The sequence below is a fragment of the Hemiscyllium ocellatum genome, chromosome 34, assembly GCF_020745735.1.
Source record: "Hemiscyllium ocellatum isolate sHemOce1 chromosome 34, sHemOce1.pat.X.cur, whole genome shotgun sequence".
NCBI lineage: Eukaryota > Metazoa > Chordata > Chondrichthyes > Orectolobiformes > Hemiscylliidae > Hemiscyllium > Hemiscyllium ocellatum.
Window position 1 is genome coordinate 18,148,824 of NC_083434.1, and position 13,172 is coordinate 18,161,995.

The window sequence follows — 13,172 nt, forward strand, 5'->3', positions numbered from 1 at the left end:
ACAGGTTGGTTCCTGTTAGGCATCTGTACACAGAGTATACAGTAACTGAGATGAAAAATTACCTGGCATCTGCAAGCCTCTTAAAAAAAATACCCCAACCTGAATTAGAATCAGAGACTTCAGTGTCTCCCATTCAGGTTCTGATTCTTTTACATTTTAATAGTTATGAAGGAGATGTTAGAGAGACTGACCAAACTCTCTTCAGGACCCAATCCAACTCATCCATGCCACTTCCTGTACTGCACCTGAACATCCACCCCACCTTGGACATGGTCTGGGACTGCACCTGAACATCCAGCCCACCTTAGACATGGTCTGCCTGGACCTAATCCCCAAATCTACTCCCTCCTGTCTGACCTGGCTTCGTAACCCTTCCCCCTTCACAATATGATTCATAATTCATTATATCATTTATCATGGCTTCTGTGACTTTACATCCATCAACAAATAGTTTTTTTGCTGTTGCTTATATGTGTTGCCTTTCCTCATTTGCCTTTGAATTAACTAACTTTTTCATTCTGTACTAGGGCGATGGTTGGGTGTATCATAGTCCCCTCTGGAAAACACAATGCTGACAGATCCAGCTTAATTTTTGCCACTACCTCAGATTTCCTCTGATTTGGCTGTTGTCATCTGCAAAAGATTCTGAGGTGATGATGATAAGACAAAAGTTAAAAAGTGACTACGCTGTATAAAGCAAATGAACTTTTATTGAACAAGACATATATTGTGATTTAAGTTAAAGTAGTTGCAGGTTCACCAAAACAAATTTAATCAGGCACTGTCCTGTACACAAATGGCACCTGCTTGTTAGAGATTGAAATGTTAATGATGGAAAAATTTTATTTTACTGTTTCAAGATTTTATATTTTTCACTTGCAAAGACTTGTTTTGCACATATATAAAGAAATGTGCCATTGATGTAGTCACTTTCGGCTGTATGTATGAACCAAAAGATGTAATTCATTGTCAAAAGTGTTTTAATGTAATTATTGAGCATGCCATTACACAAGCATTACAGCATACAGCACTATTATGCACATGGACCTTTTTATTGCTATGATGCGCTTCATCACATGCGCAAGTAAAGCCATAAGATCTAGTTTCTTTTTTAAGTTATTCCAAATGAATAGCGTTTTGAACACATGCATCTACTAAGAAACACAGCCATTTCTGTATCTGGTATGATATGCGGCTGAACTTGCTAGTTTCCACAAACTAAGAAGGGCCATTTCGTTCCCATGTGCAATCAGTAAAACTTCTGTACATTGAAAATGATCTTTAAAAAGTTATTTTAATCCTTTTAATACACTTTCTGCACCCCCTCATGCTCAAAATATTAGAGACACAATTAGGAGAATTGAGCTGGCTTAGGATTTTAAGTGTCCTTGTCTCAAACACAAAACAGTAGTAAACTGTACTGTTGCAGTTATTTTCAATTTATAATTTGAAGCTCGGAAGAACTGCTAATGACTGGCTGACTGAGAAGATGATTATCAAAATATTCCATGCATATGTCTGAGATCTCCTCTTGTCTTTGCATCTATTCGTGATTCCTTATTCGTTTATAAATTCATTTTGATGCACTCTTCTAATTCTGCATAGCTATGCGCCAGCAAGTAAGTTACCTCCTTGCAATTGATAGAAAGCATATAACTGTATGTCAACACAGACCTATATGATGGACCTGCATTTTGCTCCTCAGTACCTGCTTTAAAAAAATGATATCTCAAAAACTGTGTCACTGAACTAAAAATGTGGAAGCTTCAATTCAGAACAATTATTCAGGCATGTTTGACTTTAGACTGTCCACTTAAAGTTTGTATTTTTTGAACAGAAGTCATTTTTGGGTGCTAGGAAAAATTTCAGTTATACCTCTGAGGGTTCTAATGGTATTATGATACAATGTGACATTTAATTCTGGGGAGAAGCAGCATAATAGAAATATCCTTTCACAGAGGCAGAGGGAATTAGTGAATGTTGGGATGACACTAATATTCACAAAAATAGGCTAATATAATTACTAAAGTAAAAGTCACCAGCCATTTCATTGCAGTACTTCAAAATGCTTCAGTGCAGATTTCATATATACTCGTACAGCATAGAAACAGACTCTTTGGTCCAACACATCTATGTCAACCACATATCCCAAACCTAACTAGTCCCATTTACCTGTATTTGGTCCATATCCCATCAAATCTTCCCTAGCTATGTATGTGTCCAAATGTCTTTTATAAATTTTGTAATTGTACCTGCCTCTACCACTTCCTCTGGCAGCTCATTCCATACAGGCCCCACCCTCTGCATGAAAACATTGCCCTTTCCGTTCCTTTTAAATCTTTTCCCCTCTTCCCTTAAATCTATGCCCTCAAGCTGTGGACACTCATCTGCCTGACCTGCTGTGCTTATCCAGCAACACACTTTCAACCCTTGGAAAAAGACCTTAGCTATTCACTTTAGCTAAGATCAACCAGTCTAATAGTCTGTTATTGATTTTACGATCCACTCACGATTCTTCTCATTCTTTCTCGTTTAACTCTATGAATATAGCCTATCTCTATTCGTTCCTTCTTCATTTCTATTGTATCAAAGCAAATTCTTTGTCACAATTCCGTGTGTTAAACAAGTTCTCTTAAAATTCCTATTTGATGTCTTGATCACTATCTTGTATTGATGACTTCTACCTTCCGATGCAGAAGGCCAATCTCTACTGAAGACAACAAATGATGGATATCACAGCGGGTCAGACAACATCCATGGAGAGAGAGCAAGCTAACATTTCGAGTCCAGAGGACTCTTTAATGTTCCCCAGAAACAACCTCTTTGTCTATTCTGTTGTACCATTTAAAAATATCTGTAGAGTCACCCTTCAGGCTTTTCTTTTTTAAGAGAAAACGGACTCTGATATTTTTTATTTCTTCTGATAGGTATAACTTTGTAGTTTTGATATAAACCTTGTAATAATTTTTGCACCCTCTATAATACATTTTTTCCTTTTCAGTATATGACAACCAAAACTGCACAAAGTATTTAAAAGTGATCTAACTGAATTTTGCTACAAGTTTAAGATAACATCTCAACTTTTCAATTCAATTTTCAACTTTTCAGTTCTGTTTGATATGGATCAAGGTAAAAGAGTAAAAAGATGTACTTTTCTAAATTTGTTTTCTTAAAGCTAAAATAGTTGGAGGTTCCCTAATGTATTCATTTTCTTTTCATTTTTATATATGTGAACTTTTATAAGAAGTATTATTTTGAAATCATCACTTTATATGTAGCATTTATCATTTTTTGGAACAATGTTGTTTTCTTCTGTGATGTGAATTTCAAAATGATGGTTGCAATAGATTACAACTGAATTAACATTACGGAAAGTACAATTGGCCTCAAAATTTAAATGTTAGTGGAGAACAGAATTAGGCTTAATGTGGAGGTGATATTGTTGGACTAGAGTGGAGAAAGTCAGAAGTCATACAACACCAGGTTGTGTTCCAGTGGGTTTATTTGTGAAGGCAAATGTTGTGTGACTTCAGAATTAGGTTTGACTGTGAATACCTATTCTAATATTTGAAAGACTTCCTGATGGTCTTAAAGACATTGGAGGGCTACTGCTTTTTGTAGTAATGAACCATGTCATGTGTCACTAACTCACGGAGGGGGAGGGTTTATACAATCTGGTAAGATTACATAAACGTTGTGAGATCTGCTAAAATTACAGTTTTTTTACAATCTGGTAAAATTATGTAATTATCAACTACTCTGTGACTCCTAAGCAAATGGTCTATGTAACAATATTGTGAGGAGTTATACAGCATGAACAGATCAGCATGATGCAATTTTCCAAAACAGGAAGGTGAAGCAATACCATCTGCTTGGTGCTGATATCATGTACTTGACAGAATCTCTGTTCAGAAAATTGTAATTTTGAGTAAGCAGTAGGATATTTGCAATAACTCATTGTGACACAGGACAAAAAACAAATGACAAGTGGTAGTGTGCCACAACAATTGACCTTTGCTTCTTTGGCCATCAAGCAGAAAATCAAGCCAGCATTGCTTGTTCGTAAAAATAAAGGTTTTGAGTAAGAAATATTTTGTGCAATATAAAGTCACTAATTAGTCATCCTTCTTCATTCAACCTATCATTGTAAACATATATTTACAATATTATGCCCATTCATTCTACGGATAAAAATTAACAGATTCAGCGTAATGCTGTATTTATGTGGTCAAATTAAATTTCAATATTAAAATCATAGAATCCTTATGGTGTGGAAGCGGCCATTTGGCCCATCCAGTCCACACCGGCCCTCTGAAGACCGTCCCACCGAGACCGACCCTTAACCATGCATTTCCCTTGGTTAATCCAACTAGCCTGCACGGTTTTGGATTATTGGAGGAAACCATGGGGAGAATGTGTAAACTCTACACAGTTACTTGAGGGTGGATTCAAAAAAATGTCCCTGGTACTGTGAAGCAGCAGTGCTGAGCCACCGTGCTACCCATATCTGCAGATATGGTATTACTTCAACATAAACATGAACCATGTAGCAATTCTAATATCATTCCTTTGCAAACTAATTGATTTCTAGTTGTAAGCAATTTTCTTAATGATGGGAAAGCTATGAGGCAGCTGAAAACAACAGCTTCTCAGTGTATGTCGGAGGTCAACTGCTCAACAGGTTTGGTTGTAGACTGAAGATCGGCCACCTTGCTGCTCTGTCAGCTGGTAATGGATTAACATTCATGGAATTGGATGGGAAAGCATGGATATGTGAAGAAATAGCATACTTTTAACAAAGGAGTTAAATTAATAATTTAATGCATCTAAAGAAAGATTATAAGAATAACATATCTTAATTTACAAGTTTTGAGGCAAGTGTCTGAGACTTAGATGGACCTATGGCCCTTGGCCCTGAAAGTTTCCCTTATATTGGATTCTGTACCTTGTATGTACTGTTTTTCTTACCACCCACTTTCATCAATGGTTGTATTACCTTACCTGAGGTGATAGAGTTAAGTAAATCAATACAATTGTTCCCAAACAGCTTTTTTGTTCAATAATTCCAGTTTCTGTTCTCTAATCAAATGTAAACAGTTTGTTAAAATGTTTATTGACTGTCTTACAACTGCTGGCATTGTGCCATTAATTGTCATATGAGAGAAAGTCCTTCAGATTAACTTGTGCAGTAGATGCCAGAGAATTATTTTACCCTAGTGCTATTTCTAAATTGTTAGGGTTCAGTTAAAACAAGGAATGATGAAATAATGAAAGCCGGTGAAAAATGGCTTTCACATTTTGAGCTTCCTGTACAGGATTTGTTTAAAATGTGCAACAAGAAATCATTTGCATTAAGTAGTTCTTTTAAGAGGATTAATCTTTTGCTTTTCTCTTCTACTTTAACCCCATCAGCTGCGCCAAATATTCATGAGTTCATACCTGTGCAAATACGAGTTTGTAACTTGCATTGTTTGTGTGTGCAACATTTAGACTTAATTGAAAACTTGGTTATTTTACTTGTTTGCTTGTGAATGATCTATTCAGCTAATGCTGGATTGTCAACTCTTGGAGAAGAAATAATCAATGGCTTCTAACTATATCTAGCTTTAAACAAGTTCCTAAAAGATGATTAATTAATTACAATATCAGTCAACCTTTGTCCTTCTATACTTTGGTCTCAAACTGAATGGCTGAGTTTGTGCTTTTCATTTAATATGCTACAGGGTTTGAACAATTTTTTCAACTTCAAAAAGAAGTCAGTGCTGTTTCATGTAATCTCAATACACCATTCACATCAGGAAGTGAAACTAAGGTGAATAGTGATTGTTTACAACTTACTCTGACTTAGTTTATTACAATGTGAGTGAAATAAATGCACATGCTTTTAGTACAGTATGATACTTCATTTAAAAAAAATTAGAAACTTTCAATTATACTTACTTAATGAACACTAATGAATGGGAAATTTAATAAAGTGAACCCAGTGTGCAGTGGTGAAAATGGGTCTGATTAGTAGTACCCATCAGATTAGAATATCTGGACTGGAATTTTTAATTTGTGTTTTGGAACGTCTGAATCTATTCAATTTAGTGTTAATATTTGTGATAGTATTCAAAATTTGGTTTCAGCAACTCTGAATGAAATTCAGACAGCCAACTACCGGAATAGGAGTATCCAATTGACCATGTCTATAATTTCGAACTATCACAATATTGTTACAGTAAAAATATTTCATAGTTCATATACCTGGCTGAAACCATGTTTCTACCTTTGACAGTTGCTGAATATGGCAGGTAGAATTATCGAGTTATCCATCCTCCTCTAACTTAGATCATGCATCACTTCCAGCTATCAAGTTGCTAGCCAATCACTTAAAAGCATTTAATTGTTTCATGATAAGTACACTTGTTTGAAGAATATTTAGATTTGTGCCAATAAGTTGATTTTATGGCAAACCGTCAGGAACTAAGCCTTAAGTTTGTTTTGAGACACCATTTTCTTTCCATTATCTTGTATTTGGAAATTCTAAGTAATATTCTTAAAATGATGCTCCTAGCTGCATTGCTCATTTTACTGGAATTAAGTTTTCACTTTAGCTCAGGGACAGAAACTGTGGGTTTAGTTTTTAGCCTAGATGATGATCTTCACTCATTTCCATACTTAACTACCTTTTTGATCTCAATATCTATTAGCTGAGGGCAAAATAGTGGTGAGCTTAATGTCAACTGTACATTTTATTTGTTAAGCTTCCATGAATGAACATTCAGTAAGTGTGCTGCGACTATGAGAGATTGTATTACCAAGACAGTGTCACGTGGACGCACTTGCTGATGAAGTGTTAGCTCATTGTATCTCCATGGATTCTGCCTAGCCTGCTGTGATCTCCAGCATTTTTTTGTTTTCTGTACAGTATCTATAGTAATTTGCTCCTGTTGATCCCTTTGTGTTTATTTTTGTTAACGGATATTTAGGAGCAAAGAGAAATTAAATTAAAATATTATAACTCATTTTGAAGGATGAAGGGTGTTATAATGACAGTAAAGTAAAATAAAGATCCTTTCTTTAATTTTACAAATTATAACTACTGTCTTGTTGCAAATCTGTCTTGCGTTCATGCAGAAACTAAGCAGCAAACTTACAATATGCTGTATTCAAAGTCAACTCTCCTCTTTTTGTGAAGGTTACTTCATCGACCTTTGATTGACCTTTTTGAAATTGAACTAGTTTCTTAATAAGTGAAATACACAGAAACAATTTACTGTTCCCTACAGTATGATCCGGATTAATCTTGTAGATTTGAATAAATCAAAGTATAAAGACCTATTAAAAATAAACAAGCATATCATTGTTCTGCAACAATGCAGTTATGTCTCTTAACTTTGCAATAAATATTGATTTTTTTTCCCAAATGAATACAATACTGGAACTCCGCTATTTATACTTTCAAGGGTCAGTATCATACATTTGTATGTAAATTAACTGTTTGGAAAGCAAAAGCTTAATGCAATCTACTACAAACTATCTGTTAATTGTTTGAAAACTATTTATTGTACAAGAAACCATGTGAGGTTTCTATGAATGCCTTATTAAATGGAGCTTCCATACAGTTCAGAAATTCAGTGGCACCAGTTAGAACTTTTCTACGTGAGGCTCAGCTGTTGAACGATGGAAACATAGATGTGACCTACTTGACTCTGTTAGTTTAAAAATTAATTTGTGTGGACATTACTACAGAATTAAATTTACTACAGAAATGGAAGTTGCAGTATAAACAGTGTCCATGACTAAATGTTAAATTGCATAACACTGCATAACTTTTAATCATTTGTTATCAATGTCTGCGCTCAGTCTATCAGTGTTACCTTTTGATATCAATCTTCATTAGCTTTCATTATGGTGTGTTGCTAAGTGTAAGATATTTGGTTTCATACCTGACTAAGCTGACATTTAGTTTGTATTTTCTAGAATATTTTTAAGCACTAACACAATGTTGTTTCCTTCAGCATTTGTAAGTCCATAATTAATTCCACAACAGTTACTTTTCATTATGCCAGTCAAATGGCTTTAACTAAGTTACATTCTTTCGAATGTAAGCGTGTAATAAGGTTAACCTGTACGGCTTGCAATTCGCAAATTAACATCAACCAAACTATTACATGTGCTTTGAATCTATGCAACACTCCTTTTGTTATATAGCAAAGTAAATTACAATGGCGTGAAGATGATTTATAATACTGTTTTTGATTTAGTAATAAATATGACTTGGCAGTCACATTTTATCTTTTATTGATTTTCCGTTGTTGTTCTTCCAGATTTTAAATATCTTTCCTGTTTCTCATGGACCAACCTTTACTCAATTTTCTCGCCACCTCTCCATGTAAAAAAGGTTGTCCTACACTCTCTTATGAAATAAACATAAGCAAGAAAGTTAGTTGTGGAGCATAAACAGACAGTTTTCAGGTCAGCCAGTTCTGATTGTACTTTATGCTGTAAAATCTCGGGAAATGTTTAGAATTAAATTTACTATTAAAATTAATTATTCCATGTATCTCCTGCCAAGACACTTGAACAGGGAATTGATGTTGTTGACACACTACAATGTGCTCACACTGCACTGGAATCAGAAATAGTGTTTGCCCCTTATTGTAGAGCTGGAGGTTCTGCATCCACTGCTGGCTGCACCCTTGGCTCCCCACTAACCATGCCACATTCTCATCTATTTATCACAAATATATTTCATGAACTTCCCTTTAATATTGTGCAGTGATGTAGCACTGCAATATAGTATTTTTCCATGTGTGTGTATATGTGGAGTCATTGTGCCATCTATTGGTGGCGCCTGCAATAAGCACAACCTTAATTGTTATAAAGTTGCCATTGTCCTACCAGAACATAGGGCTACTCTCTCATTTAAGAAAGACAGTTGGTGCTTGTTTAACCTGAGGGTCACCATAAGGTTGAGAAGGAGAGTCCTTCATGATAATCTCAACTGGTGTGAGAATTGAACCCACGTTTTTGTGTCACTGCATTACAAACCTGCCATCCAGCCAAATGAACTAACCTTTAACTAGTATATAAGTCTAAACTGAAAATTGTCAAACACAAAATTCTCACTGTCTGAAAGAAATTGCATTTTAAATCCAGTCATTAATACTATTGCAAAATGTAAATATTGAAGTGTTGTTATTATGCACGAGGTTGCTTAGTACTAAGCATGTATAGGGACTATGCTTATCTTGATGTGAATTTTGATTACCTATCTAGATGGTACTGAGTACTTTTTTTTTGCCTATTATGCAAATTAATTTTTTTTTCCCTTATACATTCATGGAATGAGAGGGTTGTTGGCTAGGCCAGCATTTATTATCCATCATTAATTGTCTAGAGAACTGTTAAGAGCCAACCACGTTACTGTGGATCTGGAGCCATCTGTAGGCCAGACCAAAAATCAACAATGGATTCATGGTCTTCAATAGACTCTGTATTTACTGAATTGAGATACCATCATCAGCCATGGCAGGATTCAAACCCAGGTTCCCTGAACATTACCTGGGTCTCTGGATTAACAGTCCAAGTGATGATACTACTAGGCCATTACCACCTCATTGTAGCCAGCTTGATGTAGAATAGCCAATTGAGCAGCATTCTAAAAACAAATTGATGGTTTTTCTCAGACCCATAACCATTTTATACTGGTAGAATTTCCTTGAGGCTGACCAGTATCTCGCCCTCTGATCGGCAGGAGGTCCTTGTCACTTCCATGTAAATACTCGATGCATTCAAGTCCTCTTCAATCCTGCCTGTCCAGAACTACCAACCAATCTCACGATTGCAGTACTGCACACACTTAAGTCCTAGAATTGCAACTTAATCCCAAGTGACAGGTGAGTTAAGGTAGAATGTGATCACTGGAAAGGGAGGGTGGGAGACAAAGAAATGGGGTTTGCTTTTGATACCCAACACACTGGCAAATGTGAGATGCATTATGTGATAGTGAGGGGTCCCCACCCAAGAGGCTGCTGGTGAACTCTACTGATGCCTTCCCCACCGACCATAACATGGGGGACAGGTTGGTGGTGGATTCGAACATGGGTGGAATAGCTGCCTGCTTTATTTTACAATCCCCTTCCCTACTTTAGCAGGTGGCAGGAGATCGTAAAATTAATGCTGATTTTTTTTTTAAAATTGCTCCTAAGATTTCATTCCTAGGTTATTTGCAGAGGTGTGCATGAGTTTGGAGCCTAGTAAAATATTGGAGGATTTGAAATCCTGTTGAAAGTAGACATTAAGGCTATGGAAATGAAAGATTGATGATGATGAGCCAGAACATTGAAAACCCAAAGTTGAATAATTATCTACTGCATTCATACAAACTTATGAATTAGACATAGAATCCCTATTGTGTGGAAGCAGGCCACTGCCCCGAAGCCTGTACATTATTTACAAGACTATGGATGATCTGTTTGAGGCATCAATTCTACAGTCCTGTCTACTTCCATAGCCTTTGACTCTCTCTTTAATCAAGAAACGATCAAACTCGGCCTAAAGTTATTCAATTACCCAGCCTGGACTTCTCTCTGCAGAAGAGAATTCTCCTAACAACGGTCAGACAGAGTAAAAAAGGAATTCTCCTTTCTGTCTTAATTGTGGGATCCTTTAAACTGTGTCAGCCACTACTCATCTTCCCCTGAAGTTGAAATGTCCTCTCAGCATTCTGCAAGTCTCCTCAGAAGCTTGCATTCATTCTCATTTTTCTAAACTAAATACTGACCCAATCTAGCCAATGTTTCTTCACAAGATTTTATCCCAGCAATCCCTTCTCTGAACTACTTTAGTGTAATTGTATCTTTTAAAGAAGACAACCAAGATTTTGCACACTCTGCTTTTGTTTCATCACTATCCAGTACAACTACAGTAAAACATTCATAACAAAATATCCCTTGCAATAGATTCCATTTGTCTTTATAACTGCTTGTTATTTGGAAACTTGAATTTTGAAATGGACAGAAACATTTATAGCTTTAATATTTATTTGTAATTATGTATTGTGCATATTAAGAAGTAAAGACCTGGTTTTAGTTTCATTTCAGATTTGTGAGTGGTATAGTGTCTACAGTTTGTTGATATGTGCATTTCTAATGAAGGTTTCCAGCCTTAGATGATAACTAAAGATAAACTAAAGATAAACTTGCATCACAACCATGGGTGGAATAGAGAAAATAAAATATTGATCAAACAAAAATAGATCAGCCTATTGTGAAGCTGCTAAAACCAGACTCCTCTTAATGTTTGACTTTATTGTAATCGATATACAACATGAAAACAAACAGTATCATATCGGATTCCATGATTGGGGAAACTATTGAGGAGATTGGACAACCATTGTTTGTAACAGAAATTGACTGGTTAAAATAATATTCACAAGTTCCGTTAACTGATACAGCCAAAGAAATATCAGCTTTTTTCACCTTGGATAGACATCATCAATGTAAAATCACGGGATTTGGAATGGAAATTTTACCAACAACGTATCAATGATTAACCAACAATGCCATTGATTGATTATGTAACAATAGGGAATACGTTAATTATTTGGTTGTGTTAAATGTGGGCAAAAAAACCTCAGAAACCAGGAACAGGAGTGAGCCATTCAGCCTGCTCTGGCATTGATTGTCATAGAGTCATTGAGATGTACAGCATGGAAACAGACCCTTCAGTCCAACTAGTCCATGACCAGCTTTCCTGAAGAAGGGCTTATGCCCAAAACATCGAATCTCCTGTTCCTTGGATGCTGCCTGACCTGCTGCGCTTTTCCAGCAGCACATTTTCAGCTCTTATCTCCAGCATCTGCAGTCCTCACTCTCCATGCTGACCAGATATCCTAACCTAATCTAGTCCCATTTATCAGAACTTGGCCCATATCCCTCTAAACCCTTCCACTTCATATACCCATCTAGATGCCTTTTAAATATTGTAATTGTACCAGTCTCCACCACTTCCTCTGGCAACTCAATCCACACATGCACCAGCTGCTGCGTGAAACAGTTGTCCCTTATGTCCCTTTCAAATTTTTCTCCTTCATCCTAAACTTATGTCCTCTAGTTCTGGACTCCCCTACCCCAGGAGAAAAAAAAATCTTGTCTATTTATCCTATCCATTCCCCTCATGATTTTATTAACCTCAATAAGGTCACTTCTCAGCCTCCAACACTACAGGAAAAACAGCTCCAGTCTATTCAGCCTCTTTGTTTAGCTCAAATCCTCCAACCCTGGCAACATTCTTGTAAATCTTCTCTGAAAGCTTTCACGTTTCATAACATCCTTCTGATAGGATGGAGACCAGAATTGCGCACAATATTCCAAAAGTGGCCTAATCAATGTCCTGCACTGCTGCAACATGGACATCCCAACTCCTATACTCAATATTCTGACCAATGAAGGAAAGCATGAAAGAGCAGTTGTTGCAAGCGATGAACGAATTTGTTCCTCTGAGATATTTAAGAAGGGGTAAGATTAAGGAACCTTGGATGATGAGAACAGAGGAGCTTCTTGTCAAAAGGAAGAAGGCTTATGTAAGGTGGAGGAAACAAGGATCTAGCAAGCTTTAGAGGATTACCGGCTTGCTAGAAAGGAGCTCAGAAATGGACAGAGGAGAGCCGGGAGGGACCACAAAAAAGGCTTGGTGAGAAGGATTAGGGAGAACCCAAAGGTATTTTACTCATACATGAGGAATAAGAGAATCGATCAGGGAGAAGGTAGGGCCGATCAGGGATAGCGTAGGGAACTTGTGCGTGGAGTCTAAGCAGATAGGGGAAGCCCTAAATGAGTTTGTTGCTTCGATTTTCACAATGGAAAGAGACCTCGTGAATGAGAACTTTGAGGAGCTGGGATACAGGCTTGACCAAATCAAGATTAATGAAGTTAACGTATTGAAAATTTTGGAAAATATTAGGATTGATAAGTCTCCAGCGCCAGAGCAGATTTATCCTAGGCTGCTTTTCCTCTTTTGACTAAATTCAACAACCTTCAAAATCCAAGGGTCCCTTATCTTGCCATCTTTGTCCTTTCTCCTATTGGAGCATGCTGGTCCTGAACTCAGATTAGTAGATCTTTAATGAAGCCCAAATGTGGACTTGCCAACATTCCTCCTAATTAATACTCCCTAATTCCTGC

General features: G+C 36.6%; 1 protein-coding gene across 1 annotated transcript in view; it reads left to right on the forward strand.

The window, feature by feature from the left end:
• LOC132832258 (oxysterol-binding protein-related protein 10-like) overlaps positions 1–2,941 on the forward strand; it is a 240,495-nt gene extending 237,554 nt beyond the window's left edge. The window contains exon 12 of the mRNA XM_060850094.1: positions 528–2,941. Within this exon, the coding sequence (XP_060706077.1) occupies positions 528–575 (48 nt within the window). The 3' untranslated portion in view covers positions 576–2,941. The remainder of the gene's footprint in view (positions 1–527) is intronic.
• The last annotated feature ends 10,231 nt before the right edge of the window (positions 2,942–13,172 follow it).